Below are 22,878 nucleotides of genomic sequence, written 5' to 3' on the forward strand. Positions count from 1 at the left end.
AAGAAGTCTTGTAGCTTGTGTTTGAAATGCCCCAGTTACAGATAGTCCCTTTTCCATCAGAACAATGCTCATGTAACTGGAGAATCTGGAAGTTGTGTCACGGCAATGATAACCAAAAGGCTGGAAGAATGCCATGGTGGACTTTTACATAATTATAACTGCCTAGATTTTGATCCAAAGCAACAGTTTATCTGAAGACGAGCAGATGCCTCACATTATTCTCTTGGCCTGGATCTTCCTCCAGTTCCTTTCCACTCCCTTCTACCTTCACTTTCTTTGGGGGAAGAACCACAGCACTCTTGAGCCTCTGTGGGAGACTCTTTCATAGAGGCATTTTCTCTCGGTACAGGTGAAAATAGCTAAATTTCTTCTCCCTATATTAAATTTACGATGTTCTGTCTTTAGGAAACTTTCTGCATTAAAAGGTTTGTTTGCCCCATTCTTCCCACCTTGATCTCACGATCCTGACACCACTGCTGGGGAAAACAAAACCAACCTAGATTGGGTCACACCCCACAAGAACATAATCTAATCTTTACATTTATTTGTCCTTTATCTCTTCTCCTCCATCACAGCCATAAGACAGCGAAGAAGCGTGTGACCTGCACTATGCCCATTATTGCAAATAACCACAGGATTTATTACAGACAGTAAATAATTGGCAAACCTGATTGATACCTGCCCTTTTCTGGCCAAAGCCTAGCAGCAGGTTATGAGATACAGACTGGTTTCTCTTCCTGCCTTTGATGTAGAGGGAAGCTAGAAACAGCCACTAAGCAGCTGCTGTGAGGGAAGATGATCAAAATCATGATGGCTCTGCCCACACCAGAGTTGCCCTCTGCAGCTGCCGATTCAGCACACAATGTCAGAGCAAAGTAAAAACACTACAGCCTTTACATCAAAAGAAAAAGACAGGGAACAGTAATTTCTTTTTTCACCACAACTTTACAGTCAACCAATGGTGACTATCTTAAATCTACAGATATTTCAGCAAGTTTTGATTCACATACATTTATGTAGATTAGAAACCTGGCTTGTTATGAGTCTTGTTGACATTATTTGCTGGTAGAGTAGGGGACAGTAAAGAGTAAGGAAGGAAGGAAGGAAGGAAGGAAAGGGCTTACGGAACACTGTATTTAAAGGTCCAGAGAAATATAGGCATTACTGTTCATGTTGAGCCTCAACCAAAGTAACCAGAAGACATTCTAATTAAATAGACATCAGCAAACTCCCATTTCCTTTGTGCTCCAAGTGGGTATCAGTCCACATTATAAAACCACTATGCATGTGTCATAAATCAGCAGCATCTTGGCAGGCTGTACTAGAAAGCCTCCAAATTGCAAGAGCAGGAAAAAAACAAAACAGCTGTACACACTGCCTAAAAGCAGTATCAGCAGTGAGAAAAGACAAACCTACAAGGCAGCCTGCTGACCTACTAACTGTTGTTAACTTAAGGATATTAGCTCAGGTTACTCTTTCTCCTATAAGGAGCAAAATTATTTACGTGGTCTCTGAGACAGTCACCACCTGCCTTCCAGTCCAGCAATCAAAAAATTTCTCCATTAGTATCATGGAAAGAGCAGTTTTGATCAGCAGTGCAACAAACAAGGTACTGTTGTAAAGCACCAGACTTCTGTCACTATTTGGAAGTCTGCTTCCAATGCCATCCATGTCAATGGCATCACACAGGCGAACCTCACTAGGCAGGATCTCACCTGTAGTTCAGACTGTACCTCAACAAGCCACTGCAATAATACGCTTCTATACTCACAGTCTATGGTAAATGAAGTAATTCAGCTCAGCACAGCTTAAACCAGTCAGAAGCAACAGGATTCAAGTAGAGAACCAAGCTCAAGGTAGGAAAAAAACCCCACTATCAAGAACCACTGGATTCAAGCTCAGTAGTACATTTAGACAAGAGTTAGGAAAAGTTTTTTAAATAAGAGGGGAGGCTTCCACAGGATTAACATGGGATAAACACAGCAAGCTGGAGTTTATTCAGACACAAGATCCTACAACTACAGTTGTTTGTGGTATCAAGGGTCTAGTAATGATGATTCAGGCCCTGTTGGAAGTTGGAAGCCCCACTCTTTCCTCCTTTTTTTTTTCCCCTCAGTAAGATAAGAAAATGTTACACTTAAATAGTGTCCCCGATCCTAAAGCTGCCCTTCTTCACTGGATCTGAACTTGCTGTCCTCAAACCTCACTCCACTCCAGATGTTAATGGCATGTGTAAAGTATCTGTATTAATACCAGAAGTGAGAACCAAGCCACGTGCACGAACACAGATGCATCCAGGCTGAAAACAATGGTAACGCTGGCGTTTACTCAAAATGACAGTTACTACTGTATCACAAAAATATAATTTACTGCACTAACCAGGCAGGGCACAGTTAGTTGTGCCTGTGCAACTGCACAACATTCAACATTTGAGAATTTCAGTGCAGGAAGCAAGAGTTAACCATTGCAGACAGGGGCAATACTATATGCACAAGAGCTAAAGAGAATTCAGTGTTTGCTAACTCAGGACAATTCATCAGTTTGACCTGTTTTAGTCCAAGTTTGGCTCTTTTCCTTCTGTGGACAGCTGGAATAGGTGTAAAAGTTGGCTCCCTATTTTGCAGTTTCTGAAAAAAAGGCCAAAGAACAAAGACCTGGAACAATGACCTGAACCAAAGCCCACCCAAGTCAGAGTTCCCACAGCCTTTAATGGATTTTGGACCAAACTATGAGGACCCAAAGCACCTTCTCTCCCACAGAAGGTGGCATCAGGTTGACATGCTTAGGAAGGATGCAGCTTGAACGGTTGTAATCATTTCTATAGATGTTCTGAAGACAGACAGTTCATTAAAAAGCTGTGGCAATGTTCACCAAAACGCAGCACAGACAGAGCAGTTGTAGAGTTAAAACTGCAGGATAAGGCAGGACTGAAGTATTTTTACATCTGGTAACTTACCATCGCCCAGAAGCAAGAATGCCCAAGTCCTGCCTGCACCATTAACTAGCAAAGGTGCAACTGTCTATTCTTAAAAAAACCTCATACTTGCTTCCTAGATGCTTCCTAGATGCTTCCTGGGAGATGCTCACAGTAACCTTTCAAAAGCACTCAGACTGACCTTCAATTTAAAAAAAAAAAAAAAAAAAAAAATTAATGAGCTAAACACAAAGGAACCAAAAAACCCCAAACAACCCCAAATGGTACCAAGAGAACAAACCAATTACTTAAAACTTTCCTGTTTGGTAAAGTAGTAAAATGCTCTGAGCTATAATAATTAGGGGATAGCAAAACTCAAAAAAACCATAGGATTTTCTTAAGCTATGGAAACATGAAACCAAAATCCCAATACAAGTGCAAATAGCAGTTTACTTCTACCAGATAGTGTATCAACTGATTGTTAGGGCATACACTCTGCAAATGCTACACAGACCATGAAAATCCCAATATTATTTTTACAGATTGGAAAAACACAAAGGCCAAAAACAACACCAATAACTCAAATTAAAAACTCATGCTTATGTTTACATAAAAGTTTGATGAGTATAATATATTCGTCACACTCCCACAATTATTCCCCGAAAATACTATAAATATTATTTTGACAATGTAATTATAGTTTTTACTTTAACAGTGGCAGCAAAGTACTGGCACCAATCCCCCATACAAAAAGCCTAGACAGACAAAGCAAAGATCACACATGGAAAATGGCAACTCTTAAGATCAGGGCTGTCCCTTATTTATATGGCTAAAAAAAGTCTGTTCAAATTAGCATCTGGTTTATTTAAGCTGCAAAACATAAGTAGTTTAATTATGCTAGCAGTAAGCAAAAGGAAACCCCAAATACAAAAATAAATGGAAGTGCAGATTTTTAAATCCAAGCAACTGAGGCATGTTCCTTTCATGCTGCTTTTTGGGAATTAACTCCATGGACTGTGCATCCATTCAGGAACTGCTCCCTCCCACTTCCTCTCCCTTAAAAGAAAAGCTAATATGAACATGAACTTCAGTTGACAAATCTCACTTATTAACAGTTCATGATGTTTTGACTTTGTATGACAAGTAAAATGATTCAAGCTTTATAACCACTTACTCTCTCATTCCATGTAAATCAGCACGTAATATATGACTCACACGACAAATACTTACAGTATTTGCTCACCAGAAAAGAAAATATATCAGCAATAAAAATACAAAACAAAACCCCAACAAAACAGTTTGCCTCCTCCTCCAGAGATAAATATAGAGGGCACTGATGTGGGAAGAGAGGAAGGATTAACTTTTCCTTTCTTAGTCCTGTTGGCTTAAATTTAGTGGCCATTGTGTTTGAGAGTCTCCAGGACACAATTTAAAAATTACATCTTATCCAATTGTAGTCACATTACAATCAAATCCATATAATCAAGCCTGTGTTGAGACACTTGTTGTTCAAACAGCAAAGACGACATCTGTTTATAGGCAATAAAACTTAGCAATGGTTTCCCAAATGCATTGGGTGAACTCTGGATATTTGCTCTGCTATGATGTCTGTCTAGTAAAAATTTACTGGTCCATCACACTTTCCGGGCATATTTTAAAATATTTATTTTTCATATATAAAACACAAGCAGTGATTTGGAAATGAAACCATTCAGTGCAACATGATTAAAGAACTACAAAAAGCAGTGAAAGCAGAATGCAATTTTTTAAGAGAATAGAACAGAAAGATACTGAACAGGAAACAAATGAGAAGCACAAAAGAGACAGACTCCCTTGGTCAATACTGGCATTTGTTAAAGAACTTTTAGGTTCCATAATTGACCACTCTGTTTCTCTTTCAATTTCAAAAACATTGCTGAATGACCAGCCATTCCAAATGATAAGGTACAGAAAAAAAAAAAAAAAGAGTATCAGAAATAGGCCACCGATAGACTCCTATGCCAGTACATAAGCCCTAAATGCCCTGATTTTCAAGCTAACTGGTTCTGCAAAGTTACCATTCAGAGGCATTCTGAAAAGGTCTGAGTATCTACTTCTAGCTCATTTTCCCGTTGCCAAGATACAATCTTTTTAATGAGACCAAAAGTAACAGTGCTGCTGTTGCCATTGCCTTCCAGGGAAAGAAAATAAATAGATAAATCAATAAATACTGACAAGAATCAAGAAATGGTTAAGTACACATGGCTACCCATTTAAAAAAAAAGAATAAAGGAAAATTAACATACTGTTCTTTTGGTAGATCTGAGCACATCACCTTCCCCTGCTTTTCCCTACCCTCAAAATTAGCCAGACTCAGCTTTCCAGTACAACTCCAGTTCGCAAATGGTTGAGTGCACAACTACAACAGGTCAGAGCAAAGAAACATGTTTGGTTTCACTGAGTGAGGACAGAATTGAAAGGTTTATTTCTTCCAGCCTCTCTTGAGGAAGTAGAAATCACTTGAATCACTTAGCTGGTATTCATTTTTGCTTTCAGGAGTATTTTTGCAAACATAACAACTCAAAGCTCCCTTTTTCACTCAGATTCTTCTTCAGGGAAAAAAAAAAATTAAAACATCTGATTTTCTGTAGACTCTTGAAAATTACTTTAACAGTTTTTTAAAAGGGACAAGCTACTCAATGCGGCTCCTGGAAACTTCTGGATCTCCTCTTCCTCATTTCTTTTCAGGGATCTCTCATAATGAAATGTCAATGTGATTTTCTAGTACTACAGGAATTCCTACATCTTATGATTCAGTGGCTTTTAAACATAGTACGCCTTCACCTTCAAGAGTTTACAAAGAAATCAAGTATCACTCTTTGCTCGGTTGTGTGGTGTTCTCCTTCAGACCTCAAGAGAAAGTTTTTGTCTTGTTATTTCAAAGACAAAATCCTTCCATTCCACCTGGCTTTTGAAAGAAATAGTGTTTCTGAAACTATAGATAGCCTAGGTTCCTTACGTCCCATTTTTCAAGCACATACACCCTTATGCCTTCATTTTTTTTTCTCTCTATGAAGGAGCGATGTTGGTTTTGTTTTTACAGAGGTCTGAACTCCAAGGTTACTTATTGCCATTTCTTCTGCAGAGTACTTCTCTTCCACATTGACAGATTAAAAAGTAATTTCCAACACACCTTCTTCCTAGACCACAATCAACTCATAAGGCAGCAATGGGTCAAGAGCAACTGTTTTTTCATTAACTAAAAGAAAATATGCATGATAGCTGATCGGGTCCAAATCAGTTTGAATATTTAAAGAACACTAACTAAAGCTGAACCCAATTAATTATTAATGCTGCTGGCAGGCAGGCAGGAGAAAAAATAAAATAATAATAGTAATAATAGTAAGAAGAAGAAATACTGAAGAAGCTTCATTTCATTGTGGTCATCTTCACCTGAACAGAATCACAGGCTTTCTCCTCTTCTGCTCAAAGCGATACACATTTCTTTGTAGCTCCCGTGTAAGTACATGGCATTTGGACTATTTGAAAAATGTTTAAAACAAGATATTCCATATTTTCCCACACATCTTCCCTCAAGAAAGGAGCTGCGAACAGGTGTTAGACATATGATACTCATGTTGCTGAACATCCCACCAGAAAATGCTAAAGTTACTATAATAAGCGCGGTATTAAAAAAAATAATAATAAAATCTACATAGAGTCATCTTTCATCACTGCTTTTAAAGGAAAGTTCTGTGCTGAATATAGGATCTGTAGCAGTTTAACTACACCTGAACACTTTTCTGAAAATTGGAAGCGAAGTCAAATTCCTGTTCAAGGATTCAAGCTTATCATTCACTATAATTTACCAAATGCTTCTGGACTTTGTAACATTAAGAGCAGCAAACGACCTAAACCTTTGTACAACAGCTGGCACATCTGGACACTGATTTTGACTGAGATGTTCAGGACTACCCATGACATTAACATATGCTGTTAATATTCTCCCCTATTCATGCATTTTTATGCAGCTTACCCTGGTTGGTTAAAATCCTTAGAAGTATTTTGGCAGATAAATACTTTTTAAGCAATTATGTTGGAATTCAAAGCACATTCTTCAGCATCGGCAATATTTTGAAGCAGTGAAAGGTTTGAGAAGATCTATTTACAAACAAAAAGATTAAAGCTCCTTCAGGATGGGGTGGAGGTGGAAAGTGATGAAAGGATCAAATGGGACACAGTCTATTGAACTTAAGCTTCCTTCAAAACAGGCATGCCCTCCCTGCAATTAAGGAGAAATAAAGCCATCTGACTTTTTCCAGATTTCAGATATGAATCCCTAAATCCAGATCTCACACTCTGGAATCTAAAGATCTATCATCTTGACCAACCTCAACGTACCTTCCCAAAGATCTGCTAGATTCTGCTGGAAAGCTTAAGATTTGCTGTAGGAAACAAACAAACAAAACACAACACACCACCAATCACACAACCAAACCAAGACACATGCTATGAAGGAGATTTTCTACTTGGGCTTCTGAATAGGATATTTCCCATGTCTGCTGCAATCCCTAACACACTGAACTACCTCTCAGCTCTTAAGAAACCTGGGTCTGCCCTAAGTTCAGTCAAAGTTCATCTGGCAGCTTCATCAGCCTGCTCCTCTGGCAAGTGTTCTTGATCTTTGTACCCACAACAGGAAAAAAAAAACACAGTATGCTATGATCAGGTACTATTTTTAAAATTAAAAAAAATAACTAAGCCAAAAGGGATGTGGAGAGGGTACTATGAAAATTCCATTAAATCTATATTCTGCAGAGACTTAATTTTGTTCCTAAGACTGGAAGTAAAAATTTCACTATCTTATTAGCCATTTGTTGGAAGACTGTGGTCTCAAATCACTTAACAAAGAAATGTAATGGACCTTCTTGCAGGTAGCATTTCTACATAAGTACAGCTAGTGCATCTTCTTCATTCCCTGTTTGAATTAATTCTGAACTGGGGGGAGGGGGACAGCATTTTTCATCTTGTCTGTCTTCCTACCAGGAATATCCAAGCTCCATAATGTAAGAGGTTAAGTGCCTCCTTACACAATCACCCGCTTCCTAGACATTCAGGTAAGGGTAGGGTGGAGATGAAGTCCAGTTTTCAGATACAGACCAAGAAGTGTAGCACTTGAACTTTTTTTCTACTTGACTGGGAAGTTCTAACTCGTGCAGAAATGAGGGAGGACTGCTAGAGCAATAAGAGAGCACATTTACAAGCATGTCTGACTTATCCGAGACAAATCAGTCTTGATGCTGCCCAGAAGGGCTACCAATTGTTAAACACTTGTTCAGCATCATTGTCGATCAACTCCCTGCACTCATCTAGCTGTTGGCTTTCGCTGTGCAACTCCTTAGAGTAGGTTCCCTTCTCTAAGTACTACAAAATACAAGTTGCTCAAGATAAAATACTACTATGTATTGTAAGTAATTATGAGAAGAGAAACTAGGCTATGGAATGCAACTAAAACTAACTTGGGAAGTAAGACAGGAGGAAGTGTGAGGACAAAGAGCTATCTGCAGCAACACTATACAGGAAAGGTCTAAGAATCTTTTTACTACATTATTATTATTACAGGGATGGCTGGCTTGCAGGTGGGGTTGGACAATCTTTATATGCCATATGTATGAATTCACTAGCTATTTTTAAAAGTATCTGAAGCCTTAAAGAGCTATTCCAGGACAGACATACTAACTCACCTCCGGGTTTTCTGGCACATTGCCTTAGTGGCATATCATGTACTCAAAACAACAACTTTTGCCACAGCTGGCTGGTACAAGTATATTACAAGCATAGAGGAACTTACCTAACTTTTTATAGCACAAAAAAAAAGCTATGCTGAAAACTTGCAGTAGAGTTGTTTCAGTAAAAATACTTAAGTGAGGAGCCAAACTAACCATAACACTTGAGCCTAAGACAAAGTATTTTTAAAAGTTTTTCTTCTAGAGAAGATGCAAAGGACTCTGAATTCAACTGAATGAATCTTAGCAAGAGTTTTTAATCACACCACTTTGCAGAGCACTTCTTTTTTGTTGCTTTGATCACTAATGTTTGAAGAAGCAGTTTGTCTCCTCCCTTAGAACTACCACACTGGTCACAGTAGTGGCCAGAGAATATATACTTTATTGCATTTCTGGTTTTATCCATTACAAACTGTACTACACTGAACTTCCTACAAAAATTACCACACCACTCAGAGATCTACCAGTCTTAACAGTTACCAATGGGTAAGACTGAAAACACACCACAGTTGAGGTTAAAATAATTTTTCAGTCTGCATAATCTCTCTTCCTCATAAATACAATAATGTTGGAACTTCAAATTTATTTAGCCTACAATTATTTGCACTGGGAACTTTTCACAGCGACACAAATGGAAACATCACTTAGTGTTGTTTACTCTGCAATACAGCATTACCCCTTTACCCTTGCATTTTGTTGCTATGGAAGTAACATGAAGGTATTTAAAATACCTTAAGGATATAAACGGGCACTGAGAGGGATCATCAAATCAAAGCAGCCATTTAAAAGAGGAAATGGGACACATATCCAAATGAACAACTTGAAATATTCCACGTAACACCTGATTATCTACTAGAACAAAATACACATGCCACTCTAGCCCTGTGACTGACTTCCTATATGAAATACAAGGAGAATCAAGAAGCAGAAATGCAGTTAATAAACACAGTAACATTTAATAATTTCTTCGGTTTCTTTGGTTTCAAAGGTGCTATCCAAGTCCAATTTAGCAATTTGCCTGGCTTTTAAAAGTACAACTAATAATCCACAGTTGAATGTAACTGCTAACTTCTGAGGTATACCCTGTGGAAGGACCTCAATTTTCACTTAGAACAAAGCTAATCAGATCACTCAGCAATGAATTAGCAATGCTCACTTGTCCAGAAATCTTTGTTGTTGTACTAACATAAATAGAATATCTAAGCCATGCTCATTGAGTTGTTTCCCAATAAGATCAATACTACATACAGTAGCAAACGAACCATTTATCCTGGGACAATGCATCAAATTTAGTAATAACTAAAACTTATTTGTTGAATGGCTATGTAAAGTAAGTTACAAAACACTTTTTGTTGAAATACTGTTAGAAGCTTTCTAGTCAATGCCCTCCTTGATTTTCAGTGGTGATAAAAAGAGATTTTACAGCATCCTCTGGCTCAGAAAAGGAGTCTGAAGCAGTTAATCAAATTACTGGATTTCAGCCCCTCCTCTCTTTTTTGCTGAGTAACATTCACTGCCGCTTCTTCAGACGCCAGCAGCATCAGAACAGCACACATGCATATGATAACCCATTAAGGAGGGGTCAGCAGCCACAGGACTGAAGGGGAGACCTCAGGCCATGCACGTAACCTACACAGGGTGCATCCTGGTCACTCTCCTGCGGATGCTGGAGGCACCACTGAAAGATGGTATTCTCAACACTGCAATTCCTGATGCTTTGAATGAGCTGAAGGTGGGAAGGCCATTTCCTCAGGACAGTCTTTCGAGCCTAGTGCTGTCAAGGACCCTGGTAGGGACAACATCAGGCTGGACAAAACCAGCATTTTAGTTCCCATCATTTACTGGTCTACGAAGGGGTTCACCACTGTGGGCAGGACGTTCTTGCCCACCATGCCTTTTCCCAGTCCTCCCTGTCCAGCCCTGTGACATGGCTTGAGAGTCACTCCCATGTGCTATCAGTTCCTCCTCTTCACAGTCATCGAGCAAGCCCTCTTTTTTTGCCACCCACAGGGTTTAGTTCTGGTCCTCTGACACTGAAGGACTGTACTAGCATCACCCATCCTTCCCTGGAAGGAGGATTCCAGCAACAGGTGAATGAGTGCACATGGCTTAAGCATAATACCATCACATGTCTGAAAGGCTTCATTTTGAGCCAAAAATAGCAGCAAAAAGAAAAACAGTACCCTGGACTTCACTGCTCTTTCTCAGCTTCATAAAGGTGTTTGAGGGCAAGTTACTGTATGACAGTAGTTTCACTTGCTTTCATGAAATGATAGAAAAGCAGCAACAGGAACCCAGTAAAAACCTCATCCAAGTAAAGGGAGTGAAAAGAATTAAAGGTAGCAAGAGAAACCAAATGTTTCCTACTCTCTGCAACCACAGACAGTAAAGACTGGGGTCTAATGCTCTGTATCAAGCTCCATGTGCACACAAAGAGAAACGCAGATTGTGAATAGAATTACCAAAAATGCCTTAATAGCCAGTGAAATCAGTCTGGTAGAAACTGGTAGCAATAACTACTATTAAGGAGGAAGGATACTATTGTCATATTTTCCCTTCACTGCATGAAAAGAAAAAAACCCATCAGTTAAAGAAATGTGAACACTACTCAAACCAGTACTTAGTTCTTGGCAGATATTATCCTGACTGACCAGCAACAAGTATAGAAACGAAGATTTTAAAAAATAAATTAAAAAGTCACCGCCAAAATTTGTTTGCTGGAATCATATAAATTATTTTAGATGTCATCAAAATAAAGAAATGAGTATTTCTTCATTACACTATGTTTGGAGATCAAATAAAAAGACAGTAAAACAGCAGAACATATTTTGAATGAAGGTATTACAGGAACTTTTCCTTTTTGCAAATCAAGTATCCTGGTGAATTTTAAAGAAGTTTCCACATATTTATAGTTTAACAATCTACAGGGAACTGTTGAGGGAAAATACAATTGAACTAGACTTCGGGCTGAGATTTTTTTTTTCAAGCAGCATAAGAGAAATCCCCTCAATTCTTAACTGCAACTCACGAAAACAATGAAAAAAATGCATCAGTAAGGTAGCATCACCACAAGACACCTCACGCTAAAAAAATGTAGTACGGGCTATTTATTTAACAAAATCCAAAGCCTTACCAGTCAATAACAATTCTTCTTTGATTTGTATTCCATGAAGCAAATTGATCAAATGGACAGAGGTTGAGATGAGACCCAAGCTCCTATTATTAAATTGTGGGGGGGAAAAAAAAAAAAAAAAAAAAAATCACTCGATATGAAATATACTCAAATAAAGCTAAAATGCTTTTCACTGAAGTTAACAGCAAGTCTAACATCTTCAGAAACTCTGAAATAAAAAGCAGTTAATCCTACTTAACTATGCCTGACTATCAGTAGCCACACTATCATCAGAAGCAAAAGGAACAGGTTTACTGCACCAGCCTGCGTATGAACAATTTTGGACAGAGTACCTTCAGAGCTAAGTATCTTCTCCTCTCTTTTTGCTGTTCTCCTAAATCAGATGTTAAAAATGAGCAGGTTATTCTTGCAATTTAAACAGCTTTATTTGTGTAAAAACTTTGCTTTGTTTGAAGTTCAAGTGTTCAGGGAAAGTGAAAATGTATGTTACTTAGCAATAAATTTCAAGGATTTTTAAATACCAACAGCCTGATTAGTCACAGCCACCAAAGGAACAACAGAGCCAGTTCAAAGGGAAACACAGAAGACTCCCAGAGGGAAGCTCAAGTAATCATTTATCCTTTCTCCAATGAGACAGATTCATAGGTAGAATCTCAGAATGGTTTGCGTGGGAAGACCTTTAAAGATCATCTAGCCCAATTCCCCAATCCTGTCCTGTGGGCAGGGACATCTCCCGCTAGACCAAGTGGTTGAAAGCCCCATCCAACCTGACTTTGAACAGACATGGTTCCAGATATGGAAAAACACAGTGACAGTGAAGATAAACCAGTGAAGTGAAGCCATTTGGAATCAAAAATGCCAAAATAATTCTACAGCCAAGATCAGCAATCCTGGAGGTAGACAACATCCATATCAGGATGCGCATACAACAGGAGTAAAAAGTGGAAGTAAAAGAATACGGTATAAACATATGAAGTTTTCAGCTTTTAACTCATTTGTACTTCAGCAGTCAAGCTCTTTGAGAAGAGATCAGCTGAAAAGAGAAGAGAGTGGCTGAAACTTCAGAGCATGGCAATAGCTTCGCTACCAAACCTCCACACCCAAGCATGAGCTACTAAAAAAATAGCATATCATCACATATGAATGATGAATATTTGTCTTATGCAGATGTTTGCTAGATAAACATATGCTCTCTCTCATTAAGTTCTAACACAGAAGAGAAGCTAAAGATACATATATAAACATACAATACACATACGCACACTTGTATACATACAATCTATTAAAATCAAAACATTTCCCATTCCTTCAGACCCCAAATTTCTTCACAGCACACAAAGCAGAAAAAAATGACCATGTAAGGAACAAAGCTTAACATTCCCCAATAGTTTAAAAGCTGTTACACAACCCATGTGTTTACAATCTTTGATTTTTTTCTAGGAAAGAATGCAATTTTGATTTTGATCAACAGTTTGTAACTTGGGTTTTTTGGGGGAATATTTGAGTGTCGCATACTTTAATATCAAAAGCACATAATTTTCCTCCCATTCACAACTTTAGATCATTCAGGACATTTAATCCCTAAAGAAGATGTGCATTTGCAACCGTTTAAAATCAACACAAACATATGGCTGATATACAGCTGGCTCAAGGCACCCAGTGTGGTATTAAAAGGAGCATAAACTATTATGCTGCTACAAAGCTAAAACAGTATCCGATAAGTGACCCACTCAGTCCTTCACTGTTGCAGAGTCAGAATTCTCTGTACACATACACCTTTCTCTCTCCTGCAGTTCAAAGGAAAGTACAATTATTAGCATCCAGGTTCCTAAATGAGCAAAGTTCTGCTAACTGCCTAGTGAGAGCAAGCATCAGTATCACCAGTGCAAAACACATTTTTCTTCAGAAACAGGCAGGATATCTGAATTTTTTTTACTTTCTAATGGAGTTCAGATATCCATAACTAGGTTGTACTTGTCATGCTACCAAAGGGCAATCCCACCAACTCCCAGCCATGGAATTCTGTTCCCCCCATTTTGTTAATATGAGTAACTACGAAGCTACGGAAGTCACGATAAGGAACCCAGTCTGGCTGAACATCCACCAGCATAAATTTTTTAAAAAGCATATAAATTTTCTGTCAGATCAGTTCCTTGGCCCACAACATGATCACAAGTGCTAGCAGTGGCAGGAACAAAGAGGTAAGAGCCTGAATTTAGATTTAACCTTATTCTAAAGCCAATGCCTTCTATGAAAAGTCCTGCAACTTTTGCAGCATTAACAAAATCCTGACCCAGTGCAGAAGTTGCAACTTGGTCCCATGTCAAAATTATATTTAGTTCAATAAACTAAATTTCACAAGTCTCAAGAAACCAAAATTTAAGATTGTACTCCACAACAATCCTTCGTGACCTAACAAACTTGTAACAGATTTTGCGGTATTTTGTTGGCTAGTTTTGGCTTCCTGGAGCAGGAGATGTTTTGTTGTTGTTTGGTTTGTTTTGGTTGGTTGGTTTGTGTTGTTTGTCTTTGTTTTCATTTGGGTTTTTTTGGTTGTTGGGTTTTTTTTTAAGCAATGGGTAGGCTACCAGCTTTTCAGTAACTACAGTTGATTGTATCCCAGGCATCCCCTCAATGTTGCAACAGACGCGGGCAAAAAAAAAAAAAAAAAAAAAAAAAAAAGAGAGTCTAAATAACTTAAGGAACAAGACTGACTTCTTATGATCCATTAATATCAGTTTACCTGTATGTGTATCAGTGTTGATACACATAATTCTACATGCTATACTTTGCCATGAATGCCAGACAGATCTAAATGTACCTTAAAAATATCCTGTAACTGATAATTAAGACAATTTATTCTTTTGTTATGTTATCCAAAAAATAAACAAAAGAGAAAAAATGATAGTTCTACAGTCAGACTTCCAAAAGGCTTATATTGCTTGCATAATCAACTCGCACTAAGGATACAAACACTTTGTTCCATTATTCAGCAGTGCCCCAAACTCTGATCTACAAATAGGTCAGCTATTTTTGCTCCTTGCATACTTCATTTCAAGAGATTGCATCAAGCAGGAAATATCAGTTAATAAATCAACTAACACAGCAGTGTAAAATAAGAATCTCTATATAAAACCACACAAACATCAGAAGGTTATATTTTTGTATGGGTTAAAATGGATCATAACTATACCTCATGATATTTTGATTCTTGGCACACTCAACACAGGCATTCCTCAGACATCTGAAACACTCTGCTATGAGCAGCAGGCAGGTGTGTAGATCTACCGATCCACAGGAGTCCTTGCAGACCTGCTCAATTTCACTTGAAGCGCTCATGAGGATTTCCAGGAGATTCCGAAATATGCTTTCTTCTGCCATTTCTCTGAAATAAATATATTTGTAGTGAACAAAAAAGTGTGCCGCAATCAAAAAGCATCACATTATGACAGTTACACTTCTTATTGTAAACCCAAAGATGTTTCTGCATCAATTTGTAACTATCCTTAGTATACAAAGTCTTTCAAGTGGAAAGAGCAAAATATATGCCCACAATTGTCCCACCAGCCTCTTCAAAAAAGGGGCTGGGAGGGAGTTGTGCTGCCTTAGCCTTCCTACAGCTTTCCAACAGCTCTTTGGAATCTAAAAAATCAACCAAACAAGAAGTCTTCCTAATACGTATAGATAACACGATTAGACATAACACTGCATGTTGTTTTAAGAATCAGGAATTTATTTAATTAATAAAGACAGTTTAGATGTCTATCACTAGATGTTTCAGAAGAAGGTACCAGAAGCTCCATTTTAAAATATCTTGTCATAAATTTCACCAGAGGGGGAACGAGTCATGCAGAATGCCTGTGGCTGCACTAGCATCATTCTGAAGTGTGTGAATCACAGCCAAAAGAGAAAGTCAACTCCATCTACTTCAGCAGACAACTATCCCAACACAAAAAATACCATGTCACTTATTAGATTATCAAGACCTGGGAAAACAACACTACGAAACCATAAGCCCATAGACAGATGTTATATGAATGGATGAGAGAGCTGATGCTGCTGCACCACATAGCTCCAAACTCCCCCGGACGGACACACACCTTTGCAGATGGATCTGTCACACAGATACACACAATGTTTCCAAACTACAGCTATTCACATACTCTCCTGATTTTATGTTCAGAAAGGAGATAAGGGCAACACATTACAAACATTGCTAACTCAGTTTTGATACTACATGCTGGTGGTAAGAAGCCACACCAAAGACAGTTGATGGCATTGCTACAGGAAAGCTCAATAAATTTGCTCACCCAATACTTCTGATCAGAGTCAAAAAAAAAAAAAAAAAAAAAAAAGAAAAAGGGAAATCCAGACACAGCTTCCTTGACCCGTAAACAGACTTGTCACATACTCAAGATCAAACAGGAAAGCTAGGATCTGAGACATAAAGTTGAAAAATACCTCCAAAGCTATGAACAGAAGAAAGTGAGATGAAATGGAAGCTAATATTAAACAAAATACGTTCACACAGAAAACTTTTCCTAAAGGAGAACTTAAAAATTCATTGATCGAGCATTAGTGGATAATACAGTATCACCTCTGTTCTGCTGCTCCCTCAAACATCTAAATATTTACACAATTAGAAACTCTATCTACCCTTCATCATAAGTGATCACATATCCACAAACCAAGCCATGTATACAAATATCATTAAATTGCTACATTAGATACCAGACCTCCAGGAAATACACGTTATGTTACAACCTCAACATCTGATTAAGACCAACACACACAATCTCCAGCTACATAAAAAAATCACCACAGCATCAGTGGGAATTCTCAACAGGAAGAGGAGAGAGAGGAGAGAAAAAAAAAAAAAAAAAAAAAAGCTAGATTTCACAGTTGTGTAATACTGAGGTGAAAAAAAACCAAAGTGGTACAAGAAAGACCAAAAGCAGACTTGGTCCTCAGTCATAAAGAAAACAGCAGAGCTGTTTAGAATTTGGTTTTGTTTTTAAGACCTGAGAAAGTACATTCATGGGACTCAAACCCTCCACTTACAAGAAGCGGTGCAGCTCCTGCCAGTTCATCACAGGTGTGCATGTAAAAGAAGATTCAGTGGCTGACGTACCACAGTACACATGGTAAATCCATCCAGGCAGAAGTTTTTTTACACATCAGAAGAGCTATGGTCTGGTAAAGGAGCACCCAGTCAGGCCCTGTCCCAAACACACAAGAGCTGTGTTTTCTCTGTTGAGTGAAGATGCCACACAGAATCGTTAGCTGTTAGTTAGCTGAGTTTTTAAACACCGAAATTATTCTAAAATAGGAAATCTCTCAATCCAATTGCAGTTTCCTTTATATTTATAATCCAACACATGGTCTATGCCTATGTGTTCCATTATCAGATGAAACTGGTCATTTCCTGACCCAACATCAAAATACAGAAATCAGTGGTAAGTGCAGGACATGTACTACTGTACAACATTAAATTATTTGGAACTGGTAAAACAGAAATTTAAAAAGCTGCAATTACTTCTGTACGCGTTCTTGTGACTCTACTGGGAAAAGGCCACTTTAAACTTATTCTTATCCTGGTAAAGTTTCCATTCTTGTTACAGAGTCATACAGCAGAAGTTTTAGTCAGATATTGGATCACAAGAATACTGGGCTGTTGTGACAACTTTTAATATTAGACTGAAAGTTAAAAAAAAAACCAACCCTAAATGTAGAGATTTCCAGTAAAATACGAAGATGAAACTCTTCCCTGTCCTAATGGAGTAAGTGTGAGGTACACAAGGGAGTGCCTGTCCTCACTGTGAATGTGGAAGTAGATGTGGATTTTCACATTTCAGTGAGGAGAGACAAAACTCTGAATCTCTCTCTTGCACAGTATGAAAGAAAATGAATGTGCTCAAGTGAGATCTCTCTGGGCAGAAATCAAATCTCTTCTTATAACAGAAAAGAAAAGCCTAAGTGTACAAGCAAAAGTTATTCCAAATGAACACGGAATGACTTAAAGGCTATTTGGGAAAGCAGGATTCTCTTTAGAGAAAATTTAAATGCGACTCTCGTACTTAAGCATTTATACAGCATTGCAATTTGAGTGTGCACTACAAAGAAATTTTAATTAAAATCATCCTTCTTCACAAAAAACTAACTTCTCAAATCAGTGAGGAGAGCAGGAACTGTTTAGCTAACATTAAGAAACAGTCAAGAGTGCTTTCAGGTAACTATTCCACAGCAACGCTTAAAACCATTTTTTAAAACTCAATCTTCTTTCCAGTGGTACGTCAAAAATTCACATACAGATAATAATAGCAGCTAAGTATTTTAAAAGTTTTTTTGAAAATTAAAAAAAAGGAAAATATTATCCTTCCATAACCTTTCCCCTAATCTTTAAATATTAATTTATAAAACTAGCAAGGAACTTGTTTAGGAGCTTTTAGATGAAAAAACACACCTTCAATTGTAAATAGGCCTTGACATTCATTCAGAACTGCTCTGCGGACACTCCAAAACCTTCTGTTTCCTATGTTTCGTACTTAAGACAAGATCTTCACGATTTGCTGCTGCCACCTGTCCTTGATTTCAGCATCAAGTATTCTGTGGGAATACAAGAGGAAGCAGAAGCAAAGGGTACAAACAGGCCAGCCCTCAGACAAGGAAGGCACGCACAATTTCTTGTTAAGTCAAAACAAAGAGTTATTATTCATGTATCCATGCCAAAAGGAAGATTACTCTCACCCCTTGTAAGATCTAAGTGCTCGACTGCTAAAAATAGAAACTATACAAGATGACATCCCAGTGAACATAGAGTTAAAAACATGAATGCAACCCTGTTCAAAACACTAGGGCTCCAAAAATCATGAAATTAGTCAGGAATTATGAGAACAACCCAGAAGTTTGCAATTCTGTATTTCCACTCTGGTTTTTAGGTACTTATGCCACTCCACTCCTGCAAGCAGAGTGGCCTTTAAAGTATTTATCTTCACAATATTCCTGGTAATAAAGTCATTTTATTCATTTTGTAGATTAATAATGGAAGCATAAGGAAACCAGGCCATGTGCTCAAAAGCACTGGAAGTCTCAAGTGAAGAACACAGCTGAATTCAAATCTCCCAAATTCCACATCACGATCTTGTAGTTGGGGCATTATTTTCCTCACTTTATTTGCCTCTGAATTACAGACCACTAGAACTCATATTTTTAAATTGTTTCCATAAATGCTGAACAATTATGTAATAACAAAAGAACTGTCACTGAATATCACAGTTTTAAGTACCAAACATCCATTCGGTCATGTCTTCTGGTTCAACAGCACCAACAGCAGTATCTTCCACAGTTGGCAAATGTATTGCCAAAGTTACTCTCAGATCCTTTGTGTCATATGCTATAGGATGTAAGCTAACACTATAGCCTTGTCCTTCTGGAAGGGCAACTACAGTGCCTCTCTTCCAGCCCGCCTGTACCCATAAAACTTGGTTATTTGGGGGAATATCTACTCCTCTGTCAAATACAGAGGCAGAGGTTTCAGGGAGGAAAGCAAGAAATACGCAGAGAAAGCATCAGCATGTAAGCCCAAAATCTGCACAGGTCCTCCTCTCCTAGAGAAACTGAGATGAACACGAGAAGAACATCTCCTGTACACACAAAGGTCACAAGAGAATATTCGGAAGTACATCTTTCCCCCACCACCCCACAACTTTTAGATGTGGATTTAATTAATAAACATAGCACTGGGAATTAAAAAACAAAAAACCACACACACACACAAAACCACAAAACAAAAACAAACAAACAGAAACCCACACCACACCACCACCGTAATTTTTTTGCTAAGCTAAAAAGTTTGATTTCTTCTTTCTTAGGTGTTATAATCCTCAGAGAGCTACTATTAGGAAGAGTGAGCACGAGCTTCACACCAACCTATGCCTCCTCCCACCTTCCAGAGAGAGCAAAACCCATGATCCTAAGCCCATTTACGCAGCTGAACCTCTGCATGCCCAACCTTTGCCAAAGCCAACAGTGTTGTGGAGCACTGCAGAGGTTCTCCCCCACCTTACCCCAACAGCAACACTCCATACTGGCTCCTCGCTTTCTCCACTAACCCCCTGCTTTCTTTCTCTACCTTAGAGCCCCTAAGCAGCATCCAGCCACCACAGCCCACCCCACCGCACGGCAGGTGCCCCAGCCACCGAGGCCTACAACCACCATCCTCGTCCCAAGGCCTTGCCCTCACACGGGTACGGAACCGTCACCCGCAGGGCCTCACACGGGCACGTCCTACCCCTTTTTGGCCACCCTGCAGGGCCCACCGTGACTTTTTGCCCCACAGCAGCCACTCTCACAGCTGCAACCCACCTGAGCCTACCTGCCCCAGGGGGGCAACTGCTGTCACCTGTGACTGACAAACACAAAACTATCCTCCCCGGCACTGATAACAGGAACAAAAACCTTTTAGAAATGCCTAGGCATAATGTAGCAAGGCTAGGCATAATGTAACAGAAACACAACAGCTCTATAGAGACTGGACATGAGGCAAAGCGGGATGTCCTTGGCTTGCAAGCTGGGAAAGCGGAATGTTCCACTAAATGAAGAAAGAGCTACATGACTTTTGCTGAGTAGCAGCACAAAATGACAATATGCATGCTCAAAAAATCAGGTCAAGAAGCCGATGCTGGGGGGGGGGGGACCAGGCTGTGAAGACCACGGGGGACCACTAAGAGACCCCTGGTGAAGACTCTCAAATACCACAGATGGACATCCGGCAAAGGGCGGGGTTATGTAAATAATTTACGTTTAATGCATTAACTGAGCGGTAGAAAAAAATGAATATGCAATAGGTATATGTGATAAATACCAAGAAGTGATCATGCGCACGCTCGATTAGAGGAGCGATCCTCCGAGCGTCCGGCACACTGTGATAAAAGTGTCTGCTTTTTAACACTTTCAAAACAGCGTCAAGGAGTCTTTTTCCCGACTTTTTGGTAGCAGCGCAGGGACGCAGTCAGACTGCCAGCTCCCCACGGCACCCCAAAGGGAAGGAGGGGAGAGGGAACAAGTCACCCCCGCTGGCTCCAGCCCCACAGACAACTCCCGGGTCCCACACGAACAGCCCCCGGCGGGGCGCGGATGGGGGCAGGGGGGGCAGAGGTTGCATGGCAGGAACCGCCGGCACCTGGGCCGCTGCTCTGCGAAGCCCGCAGCCGACACCCCGAGGGGCAGCACCGCGTTCAGAGCCCAGGCGGCCCCTGCGGGGCAACCCACGGGCGGGCACACGGCCGCACAGACCACCCAGGCCCGCCAGCGCCGCCGCTTCCCGCGGCCGGAGCTCCCTCCCCCGGCCCACGTGGCCGCGGGCGGCCCCTCCTCCCCGCTACCTGGGCTGCGCCTCCCGGAACAGGCCCGTCAGCGCCCGCACGCTCTCCAGCCGGGCCTGCGGCGCGGCCGCCACGGCGCGTCCCAGCCGCGCTGCCGCCGCGGGCAGCGCTCCCGCCGCCGCCATCGCCGGCCCTGGCGCGGCCCGGCTCCGCCCCCCGGCGCGCGGAAATGGCGGCGGCCCGGCCCCGGCGGACGGGCGGTGCGCTCGGCGCTGCGACCTGACCCGGCCCGCTGGGCCGGCCCGGGGCACGGCGGCAAAATGGCCGCCCCGCCTGCGGGAGCTGCGGTAGCGTATGGCGTGGGTGCACGGGGCGCAAACCTTGGCGTTCCCCCCCCGTGAGAAATAAACCGTGGGGACAGCTTTCTGTTGCGCCTTGAGTTGGAGGGTGTCTGCAGGGGGCCGCGAAGCTGGTGAAGGGTTTGGAGGGGAAGCTGTATGAGGAGCGGCTAAAGTCACTTGGTCTGTTCAGCCTGGAGAAGAGGAAACTGAGGGGAGACCTCATGGCGGCTACAGCTTCCTCACAAGGGGAGGAGGAGGAGCAGGCGCTGATATTTCTGTCTGTTGATCAACGATAGAACCCGAGGAATGTCAGGAAGATGTGCCAGAGGAGGTTCAGGTTGGACATTAGGAAAATGTTCTTCACCCAGAGGGTGGTGGAGCCCTGGAACAGGCTCCCCAGGGAGGTGTCACGGCCCCAAGCCTGACAGTGTTCAAGAAGAGACTGGACAAGGCCTCAGACACATGGTGTGAACTATGGGGTTGTCCTGTGCAGGGACAGGAGTTGGACTCGATGATCCTTGTGGGTCCCTTCCAACTCGGGACATTCGATGATTCTATGGTTGCACATCACTCCACGGGCCCACAGCCACCCTTGGCGCTGCCCCTCGGCTCTCCACAGGGAGCGGGGTGAAGGCTGGTTGTGCACCGCAGACCTCGAGTCTGGGCCTTCTGCTCTTCCCATCTGCTGTCGGAGGTGCCTGCCTGTAAAGGGTCCAGCACACAAACAATAAGCATGCGTACAAAAAGCATACGTATGTTGAGGGAGAAATGTCAAGCTGCCCATGGATAAAAAGACCTAGTTGTGGCCAAATGCTGTAGAAAGCGTCATTAGTTGGAACTAAACTAAGTTTACCAAAGGTGGTCAAAGGAACCTGAAAGCAATACCTCCCAATGCTGTCCCAAAAACAGGGTGCTGTCACCCAGCATGCAAAAAAAGGCCAAATTGTAGTACACAGAGATGAGCTATTACAGAGTTGCACGAGTCTGGATGCTGGAACAAAGCCAGCATGCCAGAAAGAAAAGTAACAGCCATTATACACAAAATCTTGTCACTACATTCACACCTTGAAGAGCCAATTGGTTACACATTTGTACACATCGGTTACATAACCATTTTAGCGTATAATAAGCAACATTCAGCTAAAGGACACTTTATCCAACAGTCTTGAGATATGTGTTTTAGCAAGACTCAAGTGAGGCTCCAAAATGTCTAAAGGTGCAAGGCCAGTAGTCTGTATAGTTTCTGATTAGGTGTTTTGCAAGTTACTCTGGCCTTTGTTAGAGGAGCAGACTGACCAAAACTGAGAGGATTTCCATATCTTTAGGTTAGCAATTGCTGGCAGGATTCATTCTTTATCGTGATAATGACTACACCAACAGAAAGCTGGGTGAAAGAAAAACA

At 40.7% G+C, this 22,878-nt stretch overlaps 1 protein-coding gene across 3 annotated transcripts in view; it reads right to left on the bottom strand.

Annotated features, from left to right (window-relative positions):
* The window catches only part of ATXN10 (ataxin 10), a 101,410-nt gene extending 80,064 nt beyond the window's left edge, over nucleotides 1–21,346 (bottom strand). For 2 of the 3 annotated variants that reach the window (XM_065644605.1, XM_065644624.1), the window contains exons 1-3: nucleotides 21,196–21,346; nucleotides 15,006–15,197; nucleotides 11,813–11,895 (exon numbers count right to left, since the gene is read on the bottom strand). In XM_065644605.1, the coding sequence (XP_065500677.1) occupies nucleotides 11,813–11,895; nucleotides 15,006–15,197; nucleotides 21,196–21,320 (400 nt within the window). In that variant the 5' untranslated portion in view covers nucleotides 21,321–21,346. Of the gene's footprint in view, nucleotides 1–11,812; nucleotides 11,896–15,005; nucleotides 15,198–16,873; nucleotides 16,942–21,195 lie in introns of those variants that run through there. The other variant, XM_065644614.1, reaches the window with a different exon arrangement.
* Between the last annotated feature and the right edge of the window lie 1,532 nt (nucleotides 21,347–22,878).

This window comes from Caloenas nicobarica, chromosome 1 (genome assembly GCF_036013445.1).
Source record: "Caloenas nicobarica isolate bCalNic1 chromosome 1, bCalNic1.hap1, whole genome shotgun sequence".
In the NCBI taxonomy this organism is placed as follows: domain Eukaryota; kingdom Metazoa; phylum Chordata; class Aves; order Columbiformes; family Columbidae; genus Caloenas; species Caloenas nicobarica.